At 38.8% G+C, this 23,480-nt stretch overlaps 1 protein-coding gene across 1 annotated transcript; it reads right to left on the bottom strand.

The window, feature by feature from the left end:
* Positions 1–1,037: 1,037 nt before the first annotated feature.
* LOC100891986 (atlastin-2-like) lies at positions 1,038–23,456 on the bottom strand. Its single transcript, XM_030981738.1, has 12 exons — positions 23,295–23,456; positions 15,333–15,556; positions 14,149–14,283; positions 12,795–12,899; positions 9,958–10,071; positions 7,635–7,731; positions 7,432–7,437; positions 6,623–6,751; positions 5,358–5,485; positions 3,022–3,078; positions 2,498–2,569; positions 1,038–1,457 (listed from the first exon to the last, which is right to left on the bottom strand). Exons 2-12 carry the CDS (start codon positions 15,549–15,551, stop codon positions 1,116–1,118), a joined length of 1,404 nt encoding a protein of 467 aa, XP_030837598.1. The 5' UTR covers positions 15,552–15,556; positions 23,295–23,456; the 3' UTR covers positions 1,038–1,115.
* Between the last annotated feature and the right edge of the window lie 24 nt (positions 23,457–23,480).

Genomic DNA, 23,480 nt, shown 5'->3' with positions numbered 1-23,480 from the left:
GCGGCAATAATCTTGTGTTCAACGGGAAGTTATCCATTTAACTTTCATGTTTCGAAATTCCAGTGTGCTACCTGATCTTGACATGGATGGCACAACAATCACTCTTTCCCAATCCGTCAAGGATCTGGGAGTCACAGTGGACAACGTGTTGAATGTGAACCAGCGTATCCGCAACGTATGTCGTATCGCAGCTTTCGGGATCCACAAAGTTGGAAAACTGCGAACATTTCTGGATCAAAGTTCCTCTCATCGTCTAATTAATGCCTTTGTAAATTCCCACCTTGATTACTGCAATATATATATATAATATATAATATCAACATATTCAGAACACAGCAGCACGCCTCATCATACGTACAAGAAAACATGAACACATCACGTTGATCATTCTTTCTCTACACTGACTCCCCCTCCAACAGCGTGTCAAATTTAATATTCTCATGCTGACATACAAGGCCTTTCACAAACTTGCTCCCTCATATCTCTCGGAACTCATCACTCCTAAAACTCATACATCATTATATGCGTCTCCGAGCATTGTCCACATACAGCACATCTTCATCTAGCCCCAGGCCCTCTCACCCACACCCGATATGGCGATCGTGCCTTTTCTGTTTGTGCTCCCCAACTTTGGAACAAACTTCCCCCTTGAAATACGCGAGTACCCAACGTTAGAAATCGTCATGAGTAAACTAAGACTTCTCTGTTTAATGTAATCCTATCTTGTTTGTTAAATTATAAAGCGTTATGTAAATATTAAGTATTATTATTATATGATTGTTATTAGGAATTTGTTATTAGAATTATGTATCATGTATTATTATATTGTTGTAATTTGTAGGTTAACATTACTTTTTATTTTTGTTAAGCGATTAGAAACATTGTATTAAGCGCTTTATAAATGTAATATATTAATATTATTGTTTATTTCTACCCTTTAGGGGAAGTTAGCTCATTATTGTTGTGTGTTCATTACTTTTGTCGAATTGTAAAGAACATCAGCTATCTTCTTTACCTTCTTGACTGGCCTTATTACTGTTCCTTGTTTAATTGTTATGATTTGTATGTCTCTTTTCTGTTGTATAGCGCTCTGATCAGTTTGTCTGTAGTAGCGCTCAATAAGAATCAATTATTATTATTATTATTATAACGGACATCGGTGTAATCCCCCCAACAGCATACAAAAACAAGCCTCCTGCTATTCCAATCACCAATGGCGTGATGTACGTTGGGAGTATGGTTTGCATGTTGAACGGCTTCTTGTTATCATTGTGTTTGATATACTGCTGCTCGTAAGTCTTCATCTGAGCTAAAAGTTTCTCCTCATATTGCTGGCTGTACTGCCTTCCTCCCATCTTGCGTACTTTTCTGAATTGATTAATGGCTGCTTCCTCAACTTGATTGTGTTTCTTCTTTAGCTCATCTAGACTCAGGTATGGCTTGTCACCTCCACATACCTGTATCACATACAAGAAGGATATAGCCCTGCATAAGACTGAGAATGGATGGCAAAACTGTTATGCCTTCAAAAGAGGTTCCGACCATCTGCTAGCTCATATATCCTATTATAATCTTTGTCTAAATTTTGATTCAGCAGATAGGAATTCAGCTTTCCATTTTATATACACCAAGTTATAAAACTATTCATACAGTCCAAGATCTAGTACACTCAGTGAAAAATACATCCAGCTAACATATGTGACTACTACCGTATGCGACCGTGTATAGTGGCCCTATAAGGTCGTTTAACAATGTTGTATTTCCCTTTGCGACCGATCCCAAAATCATGAAATCTACGGTCGGCTTTTTAATTAATTTTTTTTTATTTACCGTTTTTTTTGCGGAAAAGTCAGCCCAAAGAGGGAGAAAAAAAAAGATTTCCGACCGACCGACCGACCCATGTTTTGGCACCTAAAGAGCAATACAACATTTTTTTTTTTTTTTTTTTTTTTTTTTGGGGGGGGGGGGGGGGGCCTAATTGCTATTGGCCGTAGATATTTTAGACCCCATGGCCGCCGCGGCAAATGTGACCTAGGCATAAAGGCTCGTTTAGATATGGCGGGGTAAAGCGCCACAAAAAGCTGCAACTTTGTATTTAAACGCAGAATGGCAACTACGCGCAGCAAAGGACTTGCACTTATTCACTGAGCTCTGTATTATAAGACAAAGAAATGTTACGCCTATATATAGCTATTACACTTTACGTCCAAATTTTAAAAAAAAACTGCTGCAGTTTTTGCCGCGTCATATATGAACGAGCAATATATCCAACTGTTTCCCATGTAATGCTAACCCACATTGTGACTCTAAACATACACGAACATGCGAGCATGCACCCAACCAAGAACTTTTGATTCTTATCAACAAATTAGAGTTGTTGTGGCATGACAATAGTAAATGCAAGGCACTAGCGTAGTACAATCACTTTAATGCATGAAATATGAACATGGCAGCATTTATACTGTTGTTGTTCTATCTACTACAAAACTTTCCTCACCTGTTCCATATCCTTAGTGTATTTGTCCAAAGCACTTGCTACTGCAGCTAAGTTATTGGCCTCTGCTGTCGCCTATACAACAAATTAAGTAAATGCATACCCGGCGGATGGTTAAACACATCAATTCTATGATGGATAAAATACAAATTGGAATCATATCAACAGCATTAAAACAATGTAATTCTTTCAATGCCTTAAAGCATCACAGAAACGTGTTTTTTTTATGTAATAAGGCTATTACTATTAATGTACTAAAAATTATTGGCCCATTTCAAATTCATATGTCTTAATGAAAATAACCAGCTTGAACTTAACACAGAACTCGTTATATGAAATTATATTTATAATGAAATGACTTTATTCTTTCTAGGTGAAGTGTTATGGGAAGTTGAATCAAAGTTTATATTGATAATATATAGATGATTTCCTTTACTATTCCCCTGCAATATTACAAAAGATACATGTTAGATGCAATTGGAAACTGTAACATCATTAATTTTCTGGTCATACATCTTTCTTCTTACCTGTAGTATAGTCTTAGGTTCAGGTAAAACGTCTCCCTTGTAGATAGTGATGTAAGCCTGAACCAAACAGCATGAAAAGATAGAGTATTGTACAAATACAAACTACAGTCAAACCTGTCTCTAGCGACCGCCAGAATGGGAAAAACAAAAATTGATCTTTGTAGTCAGGTTCCTTTAGTACATTTTTCAAAGAGAAACCATTTTCAAGTGGAACAAAAATGTGGTCTTTGTAGACAGGTGGTCACTAAAGCAGGTTTGACTGTACATGGAAACACATTTAAAACTCAATTACAAGAACTAGTAGAGAAAAAGGATAAAGCCAATTTTAGGAATATGAGTTTGGACAAGAAATCAAATGTATATGAATGCCTGAATGCATATTGCGTTATGGGGCTTTCAAATATACACTCCGGGGCCCGTACGGCGAGTAAAGACAGACATTTTGGGATTTTTCGGCCGGTGTCCGGCCGGTTGCCGTAAAGTTCCTACAGGGCGCCGGGACAGTTTTTAAAGCCGTACGGGCGCCGTGGTGCTGAGTTGGCTGCTCCCAATTCCCCCGGCATTTTTTCCTGCCCGTTAGGCCGTAGAAAGCCCGTAAGGGGCCCGTAGGTAGGGCCCCTCACGATTTTGTTGGGTAAATTCCTTTGAAAAATCTTTACGGGCGCCTTGCGGTGCTCGAGGGTGTCGTACGTCTACCCTACGGTTCCCTCACGGGCCACTCAACAGCCCCGGTGATATGCACAACACCGAGCGTCTGCCGTCCGGGGGCCAATTGAAATGAATATTGCCCGTGCGGCCCCCTCACGGCGGCATCTCAACATGTACAACGCAGCTTTGAATACAGGAGGTGCGGATGTCAGAGGACACATAGTTCAGTGCACCGCACGTCACCCGTCCGGGCCCCGGCAAGGCACCTTCCGGGAGCCCTGGGTGCACCTGCTCATCGGACGGAGCCCGTGAGCTCACCGGCCGGCACTTTTACGGGCGCCTTGCATTTCACTCGACCAATTTTCGCCGGGCACCTCCTGAGCACCGCAGAAAACGTGACCACACATGCCATAGAAATGACAATCGGAAGGTTCCCGCACGGTCTTTAAATCCACCGCAAGCCGCCGGGTAGGGAAAATCGTACGCGGCCCGGTTTATATGTGACCTAGGCATAACTTAGAACGTACCCATCGATGCATAAATAAATGATGATAACATAACCACATTGCATACACGTATCCAGTATTCATCTCGGTGGGTTTTACAATTTTGGTATAAATTGCCCTTATCTGCCCATGTCTGTTTATACAATACGACAAATCCTTAGCAGCGATTCAGGTCGAGTGCTGGGAGCCCCCCTCAGAGTTCCGTAGACAGGCTTCCAATACAGCAGTTAAATTGTGCATTGGAAAATATTTCAATAAAATGAAATAACTATTTGAAGATTAAATAGATGGATCCAAACTTGATGATGGTCTAACAGGTGCAGCTTTTTATATTACAAAATTTAAGATAAGTAGAGTTTATAGAACCACCCCAGTAAATATTATGATTACCAAACTGACAGCGACCATCCTAGCCCTACAATAAATAGAGGACTTTCTTTGAGTATCTGTAGTAACATCATCAGATTCGATGCCTGCCCTGCAGGCTATTAAAACATGAACAAATCTAGTATAATTATAGAAATATCGGAGAAAGTGACACAATTAGCGCTTTTGGTATAGACATAAAGTTTGAGTGGATATAATATATGCGCATTGTGAGCTACAGGGAAACTTAAGAGTCATCAGTTTAGCTATAAGCCCATTACACACAATTATACATGTTTAGCGTCCCCGCCCTCTTCCTTTTGGGGGCCGCCTCCTTTTTTTTATTTTTTATTTTTTAATAATTTTTTTAAAGAAAACAATTTCACTGCTAAAATGATCTTTTTCTGAAAAATAAAAAACAAAAATAAAAATGCCGGTGGGCATCTTGAAAAATAGGCCGACTGTCAGGGAAAATGTACCGAGCGGCCACTTTGAGCAGTATAGCACACACAACTGTAAAATACGTTTCGTCTAGTTCTGTGGTATAGCCAGATTGGAAGGCCTTAAAACCCAATAACAACAACAACAATGTGTGTATTATGTATATGAAGCGCTCAGGCCTGTCAGACTCTATAATCCCGGCGCTCCACAATTATTACCCCGGCTTTAGCTCGGCTGCATTTGGCAAATGTAGATTGCTGTATTACCAGAAGGCCATTAAAGCTGCGACATTGATTATGTAATTATTTGGTTTGAATTAGAAGTATATCTTTCTACCGAATAATAGGTTAGAGTCAGTGTAATATCAAATCTGACCTTGAAGTACTCTAGAAGTGCCTGACACGTGACCTTAGTGCCATTGATCTCCTTGACAATCAGATTTTCCTTCGAAAGAAGAAGAGGAGCTAATTCCTGCAGATAGGTCTTGAAATCTTTACTGATATCTGAAATCAAGAAGAAAACAAAATGATTTTGGATCATGAGCTGAATTCTTAAAGCTTTAAAAAGTACTATGTCCCATTTGCAGGCCAACAAAATGGAAAAAAAATGCTAATTTAAAATTTCCCTCCAAACGAAAGGGCTTGAAAAAGTCTTTCAGACCATTAGTTTTCGAATCGACTTTAGTGATTGCAATCACTAAAGTAATAGTCTGATTTTTAGACCATTGTGCCGGATCAGGCGCGGATCCAGGATTTCTTAAGGGAGGGGGCCCAACTTTTTTTTTTTGCTCCCGAAAATTTGAAAATTTGCACCCCCCCCCCCCTCTTGAGCGCCGGGGGGGGGGGGTCCAACCCCCCACAAAGGTAAAAATCACGTGTTTTTACATGATTTTGTTTCTCAAGGCCCCCCCCCCCCCCCTGGATCCGCCACAGGCCGAATGGTCGTACGTTTTATGCTGCGCCAAGATTCAATCAGTTTAATTTTGGCTATTACTAGAATTGGGTTATTGATGTAGACGAAAAATGCTCATGTACGCTTTGCAGCTCATTTTACGTATGTTATTACCAAAGAAAAAAAAAGAAGTCAGTCAGTCACTTAATAGTGTCTGACAGTGAAGTCTAGAAAGTAAACGGGTTTCCTTGCATAATTTGAATATTAGGACACTGTTAACGTTTAAATTTCATAGATAGGACATACGTGACATGTTCATAATTCCTGCAAAGTTCTAAATAATTTGATGTTGGCTGTAAATTGGTACCTTTAAAAGGGTTTAAACAAACTGACAAATTTGAATCCCTTCCCGTCTTAGTTCATTGGGTTGTTACGAATAACATTATTTTAAAATGAAAATTAACATTAATTTCTTGAAATTGATAGTAATGTTCATATATACTTTGTCAACAGAATGTAGGAATTTAGAAATTTCATTTTTCCTTTAGAAATTCGGTTCCTCTATGTGTTAATAAGACAATAATAATAGACGGATAATACAAAAAAGCGTCTTGCACTATATCAATCAATTTGATATTTATTAAAATACAGGAGTCTTTATCCTTTTCATTGGGAATTTTCCTAGTAGGTGAAACGTATTTAATGATAGCATAACTTTCAATTATTGTTTAGGAAGTTAAATCACCTACCTGCTAATCTACCATCAAAGTCTTGATCGTTAGCTACAGCTAGACCAGGATGAGGCATCAAGAAGCAGCCAAGTCTCTTGAAGCAGCTTGTGATATGACGTCTCACATCCTGTAAATCTCTATGCCTAGCTGATTCCTGTCAGTACAACATAGATGAAAACCACAAAACAAGATAATTCAATAATACCGTTGATTGGCAACCATTATATGAAAATAAACAGTAAGGAGAACTTCCAACAACAACAAGTAACAACAAGGGTGAAAAATATGTTAGTGGACACTTCCAAAATGCAAAAGTACTTCGATCGTTTCACACCATCCTTCTAGATCAAATTCCTGATTGAATCTTACATAAACATGTACAATATGGCACCGGACACCTACCCCCTGGACATCCACCCCTGGATAACAATCCCCAGTCAACTATCCCCTAGGACAACTACCCCCTAGGACAACTACCCCCGGACAACTACCCCAAGACACCTACCACTAGGATAGCTTTCCGGGGGGTGGTTGTCCTAGAGAATGGTTGTCGTAGGGGGTAGTTGTCCGGGGGTAGTTATCCGGGAGGTAGTTGTCGTAGGGGGTAGTTGTCGTAGAGGTTAGTTGTCTGGGGTAGTTGTCTGGAGGGTAGTTGTCCCAGGGGGTAGTCGTCCTAGAGGGTGGTTGCCCTAGGGGTAGTTTTCCTAGGGGGTTGTTGTCCTAGAGGGTAGTTGACTGGAAGTGGTTATCCGGGGGTGGATGTCCAGGAGTACCTGTGATCAAAGGTATTTAAAGCACAAGCCATTTTTTTAACACGAAAATAAAACTCCTTTCTGATATAATTTTATGCATTTCACGTGTAATTAAAAAAAAGAATACACATTACAAATAAAGGTGAACCCAATTTAAAACTAACAAATAAACAAAAACTGCAACTAAACATCAATGTAGCTAGGATTATTATAACTCATCTTAATAGCAGAATATTTACTTATAACATGAAACACTATATTGATTGTGTGTTTAATACTTACATTCAACCTCTTGTCAAGGAACTTGGAACCTCCACTTCCCCCATAGTCATATTCATAGTGGTAGCTCCAATCACGAACCAGGATCATCAAAGACTAACATCAAAATAGAAATAAGTAATAGCATGAACTTATTATTGTTAACAAGACAAACACAGATACTTCTCATCTTCAAGTGATTCAACAAGCGTGAAATATCAGACATATTATCAAAATATCATGCAGACGAATAACTACAATACTAAGAACTGATCGTTTTACAGTGTTTTCTTACCACCCAGCATTATTGGAATTATTTAAAATCCTGCACTCACACAGGGCATACTTGGCAACCATCATTTAAATGCTAATCCAACTGTAATGATTGATGTTTGCATTTAATTCACCTAATTATATACATTGGTGGAGAGAAATGTAGCGTCTCATACATTCGCACTACTTTTACTGTACATTCATGTTCTTAGTAATTTTCCATCACGCTACTTATTTATATTCATTTATTCGGACCACGTGTGTTCCTCCAATCGAGCACCGTGGTTTCGCCCCGCCCCCCACTCAGTGTTATTTAGGTTAAGCATAATATGCGTGTTCCCAGCACCCCCTTTTTTTCAGCATAAGTCCGGTGTGTAAAGTCAATACGGGTAGACCTTTTTCTTTTGTTATACGAGCCTTTTCAGCACCCCCCCCCCCCCCTTTACAGCATAAGTCCGGTGTGTAAAGTCAATACGGGTAGACCCTTTTCTTTTGTTACGAGCCGGAGATTTTGGAAACACGCATGCGGTCCCTCCGTTCCCGGAGGGGGAGGGGAGGGGGGGGGGGTTCGCGCATCGTTCACACCGCGTATCTCAACACGTGAGGTTTGGTTCAATCCTACTTACACCTCAGTCGAGTTGACAACACCTGCTACCATGACAGTCGAGTCAAGATTGTCTCTCTGGGCTTATTATTTTGCCGTGCATATCACCTTCTTGCAATGGCACGTTTACTCTCTCTCTCTCTGCCCTCTCCAGTGCGCTAGGAGTCTTTCAGTGGAACGTTTAATCAGGACCGACATCAGGACTGACGCTTGGTTCTCCGCTGGGAGCTACCAGTTCCTTCGCTCCGGTAGATTGTTCACCCACACAAGCTCGACTCACCGTAGCCTTGCCTGACCATTCACCACGAGCTCGATTCACCGCAGCTCTCTTAAATTGACCATACATCAAAGTTTGGCTCATCCATCGAGCGACTCACTGCTCTGATCTGCATTACCACCGGCTTTGATGTCTTCATTTCTTCCTTACCCTCCGACATCGAGCGACTCACTGCTTCGTCTTCGAGAGCCACATCTCTTTTCTTCTCTTCTCGCCTGAGAGCGTCTTCATCATCACGAGCATTCGCGTCGACATTGCGTCTTCACGGTTCTTCAGGCACGACATCGAAGACGCATTTTCGTCATCAAGCCACCGCATTATCATCGCGTGAGCCCCTTCCTTCGTTCTTCACCCGTCGTCATTATTGGACTTTCGACATCATTTCTACTATGTCGTAAACTCTATATTTATTCATTAAATTGATCATGTCCATCCATCTAATTTATTATTGGCCATTAATGTAACCTCCGTGCAATATTCTCAATTCTCATTCATGTGATTCTTATTCTGAATCATTTATTTGCTTGCATGACTACACTTTGTGTTTAGTCTACAGTTTATATTTCTCAATAAAATAACGAAGAGGGAAAACAGTTTATCACGTATTTTATTGTCAGTGCAACCTTGCTGCCTCGTAGCTAAAAATAAATATAGAGTTATGTTGTGTGATCAGTGAACAAGCTTTTACAATCTTCATTCACAATCCATACACACTTATAATTCTACAGAAGCAATATTGATGAAAAACCTTGCTAAATTCACAAAGTGGCTAGCCCCCCCCCCCCCCCCCAACTCCGGGGTCGGAATGACAGCATGCGTGTTCCCAAAATGTCCGATAAAGGGGTACTTTCCAGTTTCCACGCACCAAAGTCCGGCTCGTAGTACACAAAAATCCGGCCCGTATTGACTTTATACACCGGACTTAGAGGGGTGTTTTCAAAAGGAGGGAACACGCATATGCGTACCCTAAATAACACTGAGAGGGGGGCTAGGGCTTGAATGCATGATTATTGCAACTCATTCCAGTGCCAATCCACTCAACAAAAATATGATGAAGATATTGATGCCATTGGATTTCAGGTTAGGTATTATGATTGGGCTTATGAATAGAGCTGAGTCTAACGTTCGGAAGTTAGGAATTTGACTAGTTAAAGATTTTGCAGTTGTTGCCAATACATTAGTGACTGACCTGGAATGGTTTGGCTTCAGAACTCTCCTCCTCCATAGCCAGTCTTCCATACTCAGTAAACAATTGTAAATGCTGTAGGTCATCCTCCTGAATATTTTGACTCAAGTTCAAAACCTGTAAGGTATAAAGAACAGATGATAACAATTTTACTCTACAGTGATGTAGGGATTTAATACAAGGATATAATTATACCAGTATATAATGAATCCTGTATTTTTGAGCCATCAGCACTTATCAGTAAAATATTCCCTCAAAACCAACAGCACATCTTAAAGGGCAAGTCCACTCCAAAAATAATTTACCTTCAATAGAAGCAGAAAAATCAGACAAACCAATCAAAAAAGTTTGAGCAAAATCGGTTAACTAATAATAAGAAAGTTATGAATTTTTAATGAGATGGAAAACTTTGAAAATCACAGGACAAATTAGCAACTCACTCATGAGTCTGTGACGTCATTGGCAACTCACCCATGAGTCTGTGACGTCATTGCCTCACTATCCACTAATTGTTTATTTTATATTGATAATATAAATTTTCCATTTTCCTCCTAAGAATCTTATTTCTTCACACCAGCATCCAAATTATATTGATAGTATGATATGTTTTTGTGTGGATGCTCTAATATAGAGTAATTTTTTTTCATTTGAATCATGACAAATTTGAATTTTGGCAAAGTATTTAATATATAAAACTCAATGATTATGAATATACAATACTCAGATCAATAGTGTCAATTCTTCAAAGTTCACAAAAGATTTTGTGAAATGTCATGCACGCAGTATTATACAAATCATATAACCTGGGTATATAGACAAGGGAAAATCAAGTTTTAGGGGATAAAAATGGAAATTAATGGGATAAACATATGTAAAGCTATTGATAAATAGTGAGACAATGACGTCACAAACTGATAACTAAATTCGCAATGTGTGTAGTGATTTCTATTGTTCCAAAATTTGTCATACTTTTTCAAAAATTCATGATTTTACTCAAATTTGTTGTGCAATGTTTCTCTTGTTTTTCTGCATCTATTAAATGCAAATTATTTTTGGAGTGGACTTTAATTAGCCTGTAAGCTTTGCCTCTATATTTTTATAGAGGCTCTTTCAGATATGCCTTGGTAAACCGCAGCGTATTTTTTAAATGGATAAATAAATGGCAACTTCTCAAAACAAACAGACATGTCTCAGAAAGGTGCATGGCCAGTTGTGACCTTGGCTTAACTTATTACACATGTTGTGCAGATAGTTGAGTCAAGAAGACAATTCATCAGTAAAGGCCCTATGATTTTGAACGTAGCGAATTTAAGGGCCTATCTAACTGAGCAGCGAATGCTTGCGAACGTTGCGAATTTGGATTCGCCAACTTTTCTGACGAATGTTGGCGAAAATCAGCGACATTAAGTGACGTTTAGCGACAATTAGCAACATTTGAGCCAATGTCTCCGAAAGTGTTTGCGAAAGGCAGTTAGCGATTATTAGCGACTGTAAACAAATGGTTGCGACAACTTTTGCGAAGATTAGCAACTATTTGCCAATCCTTTGCCACTATTTGTGAACGTTTGAGACCTTTTGCTAACTACTGGTACTCAATGGGTCGATTTTATAAAGGAACCATTTGGTAACGTGGTCGCTAGCTTTGGCGAAACACAGAGAACTGACGAAAACAAAGAGCAAAACCGTTTAACAACCGTTTGCAAAGGCTTACGACTGTTTTGCAAACGCTAACGACTGTTTTGCAAACGCCTGCAACTGTTTACGGAAAAATAAATTCGCAAAGAAATTTTGAACATGTTCTTTCTTTGCGACAAGAAAAACTGTTTACAACAAAGAAAACTGTTTGCGATCTTTCTTGCAACCTTATACAACATTTTACAAACTCTGGCGAAACCCCAAATTCGCTACGTTCGCAAGCATTCGCCGCTCCGTGAGATAGGCCTTTTAGGGTTTCGCCAGGGTTCGAAAAAGTTTGCAAAAGGTTGCAAGAAAGTTCGCAAACAGTTTTCATTGTCGCAAACAGTTTTTCTTGTCGCAAAGAAATGTTGAACGTGTTCAAAATTTCTCTGCGACTTTATTGTTTCGCAAACAATTGCAGATGTTTGCAAAACAGTCGTAAGCCTTTGCAAACCAATCTTTAGCCTTTGCAAACGGTTGTAAGACGGCGTCGCTCTTTGTTATCGTCGGTTCTCTTTGTTTCGCCAATGCTAGCGACCACGTTACCATATGGTTCCTTTATAAAATCGAGTACCAGGAGTTCTCAAAAGGTCTCAAACGTTCACAAAATTTCGTTCCTGTTTTCACGAAGTGACGGTAGTGAGGAAATTCCGCACACAAATTGTATGGGATTACCATTCACTACCGTCACTTCGTGAAAATAGGGACGAAATAGTGGCAAATGATTGGCAAATACTTGCTAATCTTCGCAAAAACTGTCGCTAACATTTGCTTACATTCGCTTATAGTCGCCAACTGCCTTTCGCAAACACTTTCAGAAACATTCGCTCAAATGTTGCTTATGGTCGCTAAACGTCACTAAAAGTCGCCGATTTTCGCCAACATTCGTCAGAAAAGTTGGCGAATCCAAATTCGCTACGTTCGCAAGCATTCGCCGCTCAGTAGGATAGGGCCTTTAAAAGGCTTATCAGATATTTTTTTTAACATGTAAATGAAAGGAAACTACGTGCATTGCAGGACTTGCATATTCATTGAACACTGTGTTATAAGATACAGAAATAAGAAGCACATTGCATGACAAAAATAATTTTAAAAAACTGCCGTAGTTTTACCACGTCATATCTGAATGAGCATATAAGTTGTACAGCAACCAACCAACTCACCTGATGTGAGCTATTCATGGTACTTAGAGCAAACATCTTAGCGCATTCTTCGACAGTTGACCCTGAATCAAAGGCTCCCTGTGTGTCCATTAAGATCACTGCAACCTACAAATAATAACAAGTTTAACTTTCACTTTCAAATACTGGTTATACATACATAAAATCTTTTTTTAATTTTTTTTTAAGCAACTCAAATTTGCACATATGCATGTGTCTATTTCTAATTAATCAATTTACTAACCATTAAGTTATGAGAACCATGGCAGAAAAGTAATGTATACAATATCATGTTTTGAAATTATTTTTAACAGATACGTTTTAACTAGGTTTACATCTAAATCCTATATTAGGCAGGTTTGGGATCCATTTAACTTGTAATTCAGACACTATTCATTCCAGATTTAAGTTCTAGGTCTTCACTAGAAGCTATCCTACATGTGTAGTTACATGTAATGTAAAAACTAATCTAGTTCTTCATTAAATCAATTGTTTACACCACTGAAAAGAATCTGTACCTACTTCTATTCTGCACCTACTTCTATTCCCCATGAATTCACCGCCGCCCCCCCCCCCCAAAAAAAAAAAATGGGTTTAAAAAATCCACCCTGCATTACAAAGTTTCATTATAGGAATATATCAATAGTAATGTGTTTAGGTCAATATAAAATATGCCCATTTTTTCATGATACCATAAAGATAAATTTATTTATTGCTGCTTTTGTTTAATTATTGTGAAGCACTGTGTAAAGACTGTAATTATTTTTTGTATCCCATTATATTGTAACCTCCAGAATTTAGTATTCAGACTATAAGAACAGAATTTACTCAATTATTCTTCAATAAGATTTTATTAAATAATTATCCATCTTTGCGGTCAACATTGAACTTTAGACTACCAGGCAATGCTAATGGATGTCAACATGCCCAATTTTTGTTGCTGTTCATAATCATATGAACAAATAAAATAATTTTAGATGGTAACTAAACATGCTTCATGTTATGTGTTAATAAGTTTATAAAAATAACTCATAGCTCACCGAATCTACACATTTCCATAGACTGAATACAGGGATTTAATTTTGACAGTGCTTTAAAACCAAAGACTGAATTGTGCATTCAAAATCATTTAAGACAAATTATATTTATTTCAGGATACAATGATTGATTGAGAATATTTAAGGATCACATTATTTCTTTTCCACAATCTGTCACATGAGTGATTGGAGAAAGTAACAAAGTACATCACTATATGGTATAAAATCTGTAGCTCTAATATGGCATGCCTGCCTGTCAGGCACACATTTATGAAAAAGAGATGACATCATTCAAGTATGGTGTTTCTGAATAACCTTACCTCTTCACCATCTGGTCCAGGACATAGGAATACTTTACTCCAAGCCCAGATCCCTGTGGTTTCCCTCTCAGTACCTCCCCTCCAGGAAAATCCTGCTAACGGTTGGTCTTCTGGTCCAAGCCAATCCTTTGATCCCTGATAGATAAAACATTACATGAAGGAACATGAAAGTATGTACACCCTTTCTTTCCTTTCTTTCCTTTCTTTTCCTTTCTTTCTTTTCTTTTCCTTTTCTTTTTTCTTTCTTTCCCTTTCCCTCTCTTTTTTCCCCTCCCCCTTTTCTCTTTTTTCCCGACGGCAGCGCAATTTTATCGATAATATCCTGACAAGTGGAGGGGGGCGGGGGGGGGGGTGTCGCACCCCCACACCCATCCCCCCCCCCCCTTACGAACGTTGCGAATTTCGATTCGCCAACTTTTCTAGCGAAAATCAGCGACTTTTAGTGACGTTTAGCGACAATTAGCAACATTTCAGCGAATTTTTGCGAAAATGAAAAATGTTTGAGAACTTTCCTGCAACCTTTTGCAACCTTTTACTCACCCTGGCCAAAACCCAAATTCCCTACGTTCTCAAGCATTCGCCGCTCAGTGAGATATGTTCTAAATTTCTTGCGACAAGAAAAACTGTTTGCGACAATGAAAACTGTATGCGAACTTTCTTGTAACCTTTACGAAACGTTTGCCAACTTTTACAAACTGTGGCGAAACCTAAATTTGCCGCTTAGTGAGATACCCCCTTACGTAGATTCCACAAAGGGTTTGTACAAGGGAGTGACAAATCACAAGTTAACATGACTGTATAAAATATGAAAGTTCTGAGAATAAGATACAACAGAGGATTATCAAATTCCTGTGAATATGAACAATCAGCAAAAACCGGAAAAATACGACATAAGTCTCGACAAACATTTTGATTCGAATCAAATTTTATGTCTTATCCATCGTGAACATAAGAATTTAAAGGGTCTGCATTATACGTGGATAAAAAAAATTAAGTCTGAAATTATCATTCACAACGACCTCGATTCTGAATGCATTTGAAGCTTCTTTTATCATACTGTTTCGCAGCTGAAAGAAACATCTGACATACCTCTACTTAGGTTCTATGAAAGCCAGTAACACTATAAAACAAGAATCAGAGAAGTACTACTTTTTCATACGTACATTTATGGGCAACTGACTTACTTGCTTGTTGAGGTATCTGAGCATGAAGTCTAGGAGGAATGACTTCCCTTTCCTAAACGCTCCTGCAACTGAGACGACACACACATTCTTGTGTCTTACATCCTCATTGAGAAGCAGCTTCTTTAAGGCTTCATGGTTCAACTCAAAGGAATGATTATCAGTGGTGGTGATGATCTGGACTGGTTTGCCTATCCGGGCAGCCTCATGTATGGGAGGCATTCTGACTGCAAAGAGATACAGAGAGACAATAGTAATGGTTCAGCTCAAACCTCTAAAAACCACTATTACCTAGGCATAAACCAAGTTTCCATGATACAGTGCTCAAGCATCAAAGGTAGGCTTATTTTTTTTTCCAACCGCAGGGAATAGAACCCATTATGTGAGGTCCACATTCTTCTGGTAACTTTGTCCATTTGACTACCTACCAGGGGCTTTATCCTTTTCTTCATTAAAGGGAAGATTATCTACAATGTAGAGAGATATACGACTGTCTTCAACATAATTTAGCATCTGGCAAAATCTCACAAAATATTTCAACTAAGAAAAATATCTCTTTGAAGAAACATACTTATTTTGGCAGGGTATTTCAGCTACTCAATAGCAATTGCACAAAATACTATGGAGAGGGTTCTAGATTGAAAGCAGGAGAACTGCATACAAGTAATTTCATATCTTGAATGGCAAAGGTTGTTAAAGTGTCTTCATGTTCACGAGCACTGTATCCTATTTATAGTTCAGAATCTGGCTTCCAAACATACAATCTATAGCATGTCCTTGCTTTGCAAGAATGTCCATTTTTGGGGTTGAAATTCCATCTCTAATATTCCTGCTAATTCATTGGATAAGATATTCTGTCTACACTCAATGTGTCCTTGTATGCTATGCATGTTTTAGAACCTTTACAGTATTGTGAACACGACTAAAGCTGCCCACTGATATTGACCAACGCATCCACATTTAATCACCTTTAAGAGATGTCGCTCATCATCTGAATAGTTTAGTATCAACCTATGCTGCCCAATTTTACACAAAGCACTTATCGTTAGAAAGAATTTAAAACTTCTTGAAGAAGGCGCTGATGCCTGGAAAAAGCTATGAATGATGGGTTTAGGAATTGTGTTATAGCATAATTATGATTGCCTAATTTTTGTTGACGACTTTCCATCAATGCCTTGTGCTCGTTCTCAATCTGAATTTGTATTACATTGACGACCTTTCGTCAATGCCTAGTTTACGTTCACGTTCTAAATTCCTATTCTTCTTTGCATTGACAACTTTCGTCTATTTATTTATTTTATTTTTCCCCCATTTTCTTTTTTTCGAATTTTTTTTACCCTTGAAAATTACTTTTTCCACATTTTCTTTTTAAAAAAAAAAAAAAAAAAAAAAAAAAAAAAAAAAAAAAAAAATCATTTTTTTTTTTTTTTTCAATTTTTTTTTTCCCCAATTTTTTTTTATAATTTAAAAAAAAAAGTTTTTTTCTTTTCTTGAACTGTCTCGACAGATTATTTTCCCGTAATTTTGATTGTCCCCGAAAAAAATTAAAATTTCGGGCAAAAAAAAAATGGACCCCCCCCCCCCCCCAAATAAAAAAAACCCCAAGGCTATCTAATATAACAGTTATTGACTGGCAGGGGGTATATAACATTCTTTGGACCTGAAGAGAGTTATATTTTTCCCTCGTGACCATATTTCCCTCAGCGATGCGCGCTTCGGGAAAATATAACCACTTGGGAATGTAACTCCCTTCAGGTCCAAAGAATGTTATATTACACCCCCTGCCAGTCAATAACTGTATAATAATGAGACTAAATACAAGTACATGTAATACGGATTAAATATGAATATGAACACAGCTACTCTAAATTCATAAACAACATTGGCATAGACATCTGGCTGCTTATATTCTAATCCGAACACGGCTCACTGTAATTATAGACCAATGTGAACTAGTTTAAAGTCGTTTTGTGTCTTTTTACACATTAACCCAACTTTCTCTAATTTCCCGACCTGTCTATAGTCGCATTAACCCTAAAATCCTTTTCTGAAATAATACAAAATTACTTTCTCAATTCTAGCAAAACTCTTCTCTATATGCAGTGACAAAAGTATAATAAAAGATACAAGGAATATATTCAAACAAAATCACACTCAGTCTTCACATATGATATTAAACAGCAAAAGAGAGAAAACCAGTTATGAAAGGGAATAAAAGAGAGAGAGAGAGAGAGAGAGACGAGAGAAAGAGAAAGGGATTTAGAGTTAGAAACTACAAATACATAACAAACTCATTTATCAAGACCTGAAACTTGTACTACAAAACCAAATTCTCTCTTTTGTTGGTGGACTACCGCTGACCAAAAGCCATAAGTCATGACATGTCACCAGTTATCTCTGATAAAAACAGGAGAAACTTCTCCCAATGCACAGACTATTGAATTGGTATCAGGATTAACTCTACTACTACTCGCTCCACTAGTATAGTAGGGGTATGAACTCGTCACTATACATCTCACATTAATCATACACATATTATGAGGTGTGTTCACACTAGTTGGTTTAACCTGACTTAGTATGAATATATAACGATTTTCTACTTCTACTACATAATCGGGAGCGCCAGGAGGGTCAAATCTGACTGACATGAGCGCTATACAAGAACCCACTATTATTATAATAACACGACCATAATATAATCTAAATGCTTCGTAAACATAACTAACACCGTATACAATAGATGTCACGTAGGTAAATATATTAAGCCTGCCTCTCTATGATACGTCTGGTTTTATAAAATACCGTAATTGGTTCTAATATCACTAATGGCATTCACTTTAAAACAATCATGAGTTGCAGCACAACAATGAAATATAGGGCCCCCCAAAAAAAAAAATAGGTGTTGCATTGCCCTTTAGGTGCCAAAACATGAGTCGATCGGTTGGAAATCTTTGTTTCTCAAATCTCACGTGCTCCCCAAAATTTGCTTGATCGGATGAACTTTTTTAGACCCCTCCCCAGGACGTCGATCGAGTACATGTATGTGCCCCCCCCCCCCCAAACATCAAACTCTGGCTACGTGCCTGCAGGCAGGAACCACTAACATGACCAACGCCTTCGATTTAGTTTCATTTTTGGAAGAAGGCACAATATGGTTCACCCGTTGCGGCACAAGTTGTCGACGACGACAATAATTTGTGCCGGTCTTGCTGAGTTCAAATTTTCGCCTCCCTAGCGACAATTTGTGCCGGGAAAACAAAAGCTGGCGGCACAAATTGTCGCCAGTCACTGAATATGTAGCGGTAAAGACAAATGAGTCGTGACTGAGGGTGGTGCGGAGTGGCGGAGCGACTTCCAAAGAAGGGAGGGCACCAACAAAAAAAGGACACTTTCTGGAGAAAAAAAATTGAGATTTGTGAGGTCGCCGTGCGAAAATTACATCTTATGAAGAGGAAAAAGCCCAATCCTGATGGAGATAGAAGCACATTATCATAAGTCCTACTCACATCAGAAGCCTAAAAAGAATTTTGATAAGTAACATAAATATATCAGCTATAAATGCGAGTGAGTGAGGCGAACGAGCTTTGGGGGGGGGGGGGTAATTGCTCTTAGTCGCTTTAACATAGGGGTACGTTTACGGACACCTATTAGAAAAGGAGAGGAGCACGTGTCAAACTACAAAGGGAAGTTATCATAGGTAAAAATGGGACACTTCATATACCTGAAAAGAGGCACTCACCAGGGATTACAAAAGAGGCACTTGTGAGAATTGTAAATGGGTATTTGTCGACGGAAATGGGGTCTCATCATATTTTGATAGGGGCATTTACAAGAGGTGAAAAGCGGCATTTATGAAAAGGGGGATTGGTCCCTATAGAAAGGAAAAGGGGCATTTACAATAGGTGAAAAACGGCATTTATGAAAATGGGGATTGGTCCCTTACTAGAAGGGAAAAGGGGGCACTTATCGCACCTGAAAAGGGTCACTGACCAGATATGAAGAGGAGTACTTATGACAAGGGGACGGAGCTCTTTTTTTAATGGGGGCACTTATCATAAGGAAAAGGGGCACTTATTCGAAAAGAAAAGGGCCACATGTGAAGAAAAAAGGTGCGCTTTTCGGAGTTAAAAGGGGGAAGGAGCACTGTAAACAAAGGAAAAGGGGCGCTTGTCAAAGTAAAAGGGGCACCTCCCAAATTTGAATAGGGTAATAATCAGAGGTGAAGGGGGCACTTATCAAAAGTGAAAAGGGGCACTTACGAGAACGGACGATGGACACTTATAGCAAAGGAAAATGGGGCCTTGTCGAAGGAAAAGGGGTACGTGTCAAAACAAAAGGGGCACTTATCATAGGTGAAAAGTAATAGGGCACTTTTCAAAAATAAAAAGGGCACTTTAATATGTAAAAGGGTGCACTTTGGGGGTAATTGAAAATTAGGGAGCCCCTCCCCTCCCCCCCCCCCCCCGAGCGTCGCCTCTGAATAGGGGGGGGGGTGAAGGGAGATCTCGTATATCGCTCTCCAAGAAATTAGTTGGGGTGGTCTGACAAAATTAGTTGGGGTGGTCTGAAACATTGTCCCCCTACATTTAAAAGTTGATAACAATGATGACCACTGCTATTGTCCACACCGAACTAAGTTCTCAAGGGGATTAAAAGACAGCCATAGACGAAAGACTTCAAACTCCCCTATTTTCAGTCAAGTATTTTATTGTATTATGTAGTTTCGTAGGTTTATTTTACTAACTGCTTAATTATCAGATATCAATGTCATATTATGGTAGTTTAAAGATATGGAAAAGCTAGGCGTTGTGGCGTGCGCCTGTAATCCAGCTAACAGTGGAAGTTACAAACTGATTCAGCCGAGAACGCAGGTTCGAAACTGAGTCACGTCTTTCGGATGGTGACGTTAAAAGTCGGTCCCCAGACGTAAATAATCATATCTGATTGATACACGTCTGTAAAAACCCAATTACACACACACACTGGAAAAGGTTTTTGTATTTTATATTTAGCAAAGCAATCTCACATACAAAATCACTATCAAGTGTCGTCTGATCCGCCGATTGCCGTCTGCTATATACGTTCAAGACACATATATCTGTGGACTGTGATGTACAGTTTACTCGTCATTGTAGATTTATGATTAGCCATCTGTCATGTGATAGTCGTTAATTGTTGACACAATGAGAGTGTTCATGCGTGTGGTAATTGTATATGTCATATACAATTACCACACGCATGAACACTCTCACTTCCCCTCCTCAACACACCATTTCCGCGTTGTCCAATGAGACTATTCGGAGCCATATGCTTTCGTTTGACACGTAGAGACGCAGTCGTCAAGGCTGTGATTGCAGTTCTACTTGACAATGAAAAATGCTTAACTACTATGTTATGCACGCAAAGGAATTGGGGTATTGAAAAATAGATTTAATGAATACAAACATAATTATGTTTGCGATGTCATTAATATGTTAAAACATCGAAATCTAGATTATCAGAAATACATGTATACACACGAGGGGGAGAGAAAAACAAATAGAGATATGGTGTCGATTTGTATCCGTGGTTGGGGGGGATGATAGGTGCCAAAATATTTTCGGCAATGGATCAAAGCAACCAAGAGGTAGAAGCGTGTGGCAGGTTGCACCCCCTCCCCTCCAAGTTATTAACTTTTTTCAAGTCACCCTCAATAAAGATAACATTTCAGAGAATATAAGAGTGGTAATAAAATTAATAAAATGCTAAATGTTAGTCCTGACTTCTTGCCTGCAGTGTAGGCCTACCAGACTGATATCATCTATTTTTAAACGAAATTTAGACATTACCACACAAAAAAAATCCAAAGGTGAGGGATATCAACTTGTAAAAGTATTATGTTATCAGTGGGCAAATGCATTAATAAGCAACCAGGAAATGTTCATGTAGACAGAAAATTCTTTATTTCCTGGTGATAGAAACATATATTTTATGAATATTGATGTCTCCAAACAACATTCATCGTGAAAAAAACCCATTCCAATATTCTGTGTAAGGAGATCTCAAAAAACAAAGTTCTAATTAATAAATGAAAAACATATTGCTTTTGGTTCTTAATTTGACTCTCTTCCTTCTTTAATTAAACCAACTGAATCCTCTCTGCGGAAACTCAATTCAATGAAAAAAAATATCACTGATGCAAAATTTGGTTCTCAAATGACAGAAAATTTCCACTCCTGATCTCTTACAAACTGTCTGTTTCTTAAATACATAATATAAAACTTACGTTCCAACTACCTAACAACAAACTTCCATTATCTCCTTCTTCACCCAGATATACCAGATACGCTCTAAAATATAAGCATAATATTCCCCTAAGGCCCTGACCAGAGCACTATTTTTTTATTAAAAAACTGTAACCAGTCTTAGAAGGTGAATTATTATTGGAAGGGTGTTATGAACAAAACTTCAAACTAAATAACATTCTAATCTTAAAAAACACCTTAACTATCTTATGCCTGTTATGTTTGAATACAATACATAGACCTTCATCAGCTTTTCAACAACAACAAATAATAAGTTGTGACATAATAATCTTTCTCCAAAATATCGAACTGGAGTATTCTGTTGTATTGCTTGTTTATGTACATACAAAGAGCTTATTTTCAAGAGGCACTAGATCCATGTATGTAACTCAGGGGCGGCCGAGGGACTTTCAGAGTGGGGGGGGGGGGCACTTTCTGGGGAAAAAGGGCACCTACAAAGGAAAAGCTCAAAGCGAAAATATACAAGTTTTTGATATTGGTATATACCCCTACATCAGGGATGATTTCAATATTTGTTTCACTTTATACACCATACAAGATATTGCTTAAGCATCATGCTTTGCAGTTAGGTTTGATTGTCGACAACATTATTTGCGAATTCGAATTCGTCACAGAGTCCACATTGGCTCATCTTGGACCCCATGGAAGGACAGGCGCGTAGCCAGGGGGCGGTGGGGGCGGTCGCCCCCCCCCCCCCCAAAAAAAAAAAAACGCCAAAACACCGGCCAAAAAAAAAAGAGAGAAAAAAAGAAGAAAGGAAGAGGGTAGAAAGAAAAAGGATTAAGAGTCGAGAACGGTACAACGAATCGTCTTCTTTCTCTAATAGTTTAATAAAACGTATAAGCTTCCGCGCTTCGCGCGGGAGGGGGGGGGGGGGGGAACTGAATTCAGATAAAGATTAAGAGTCGAGAACGGTACAACAAATCGTCTTCTTTCTCTAATAATTTATGAAACGTCAAAGCTTCCGCGGGAGGGTAGGGGGGAGGACTGAATTCAGACAAGGATTAAGAGTCGATCGAGAATGGTACAACGAATCTTCTTCTTTCTTTAATAATCTAATAAAACTCAGAGCTTCCGCGCTACAGCTTCCGCGGAGGAAGGGGAACTTGATACAAAAAAGGATTAAGAGTCGAGGACGGTACAGCGAATCGTCTTCTTTCTCTAATGAAATGTCAAAAGAAACTGAATTTAGATAAGGATTAAGAGTCGAGAATGGTACAACGAATCGTCTTATTTCTTTAATAATCTAATAAAGCTTCAGAGCTTCCGCGCTACGCGCGGAGGCAGGGGAACTTGATTCAAACAAAGATTAAGAGTCGAGGACGGTACAGCGAATCGTCTTCTTTCTCTTATAATTTGATGAAACCTTAAAGCTTTCGCGCTTCGCACGGGAGGGGGGGTCTATTCAGCTTTAAAGCCTCAGTTTATATAGAAGAAAATAGAGGTAAAATACACTGCTTCATTCCGCTTCATCCACATCATATCACCTTGTTTTCTCCTCCTGTTTGCCATTACAACACTTCTTACAAACCTAGAAATACACCACAAACCACATAGTCTACGTACTACCCACACACACTCGTTTCATCTTACTTCCGTGTTTAAAATCCCACATTTTGTCATACTCCATCAAATCGACGCACAAAAAATTCAATCTCACCTAAGCTATACGCCAGCTGCTATTCTAACCGTCGTAATGTGAATTCCAAAAGAACGTTGACAACGCAGATCGAGACTCCTTTGATAATGAAACATTTTTCGGAAGAATAATAATTCATCAATATCTACTCCTAATGTGTGCTTCAGACACAATCAAGATGGCGCCTAGTTGCATACCGTCGTCCGC

This window comes from Strongylocentrotus purpuratus, unplaced genomic scaffold (assembly GCF_000002235.5).
Source record: "Strongylocentrotus purpuratus isolate Spur 01 unplaced genomic scaffold, Spur_5.0 spur5_scaffold_12, whole genome shotgun sequence".
Lineage (NCBI taxonomy): Eukaryota > Metazoa > Echinodermata > Echinoidea > Camarodonta > Strongylocentrotidae > Strongylocentrotus > Strongylocentrotus purpuratus.
Note: the sequence above shows the minus strand (reverse complement) of the source record. Positions and strands in the feature narration are given on the sequence as shown.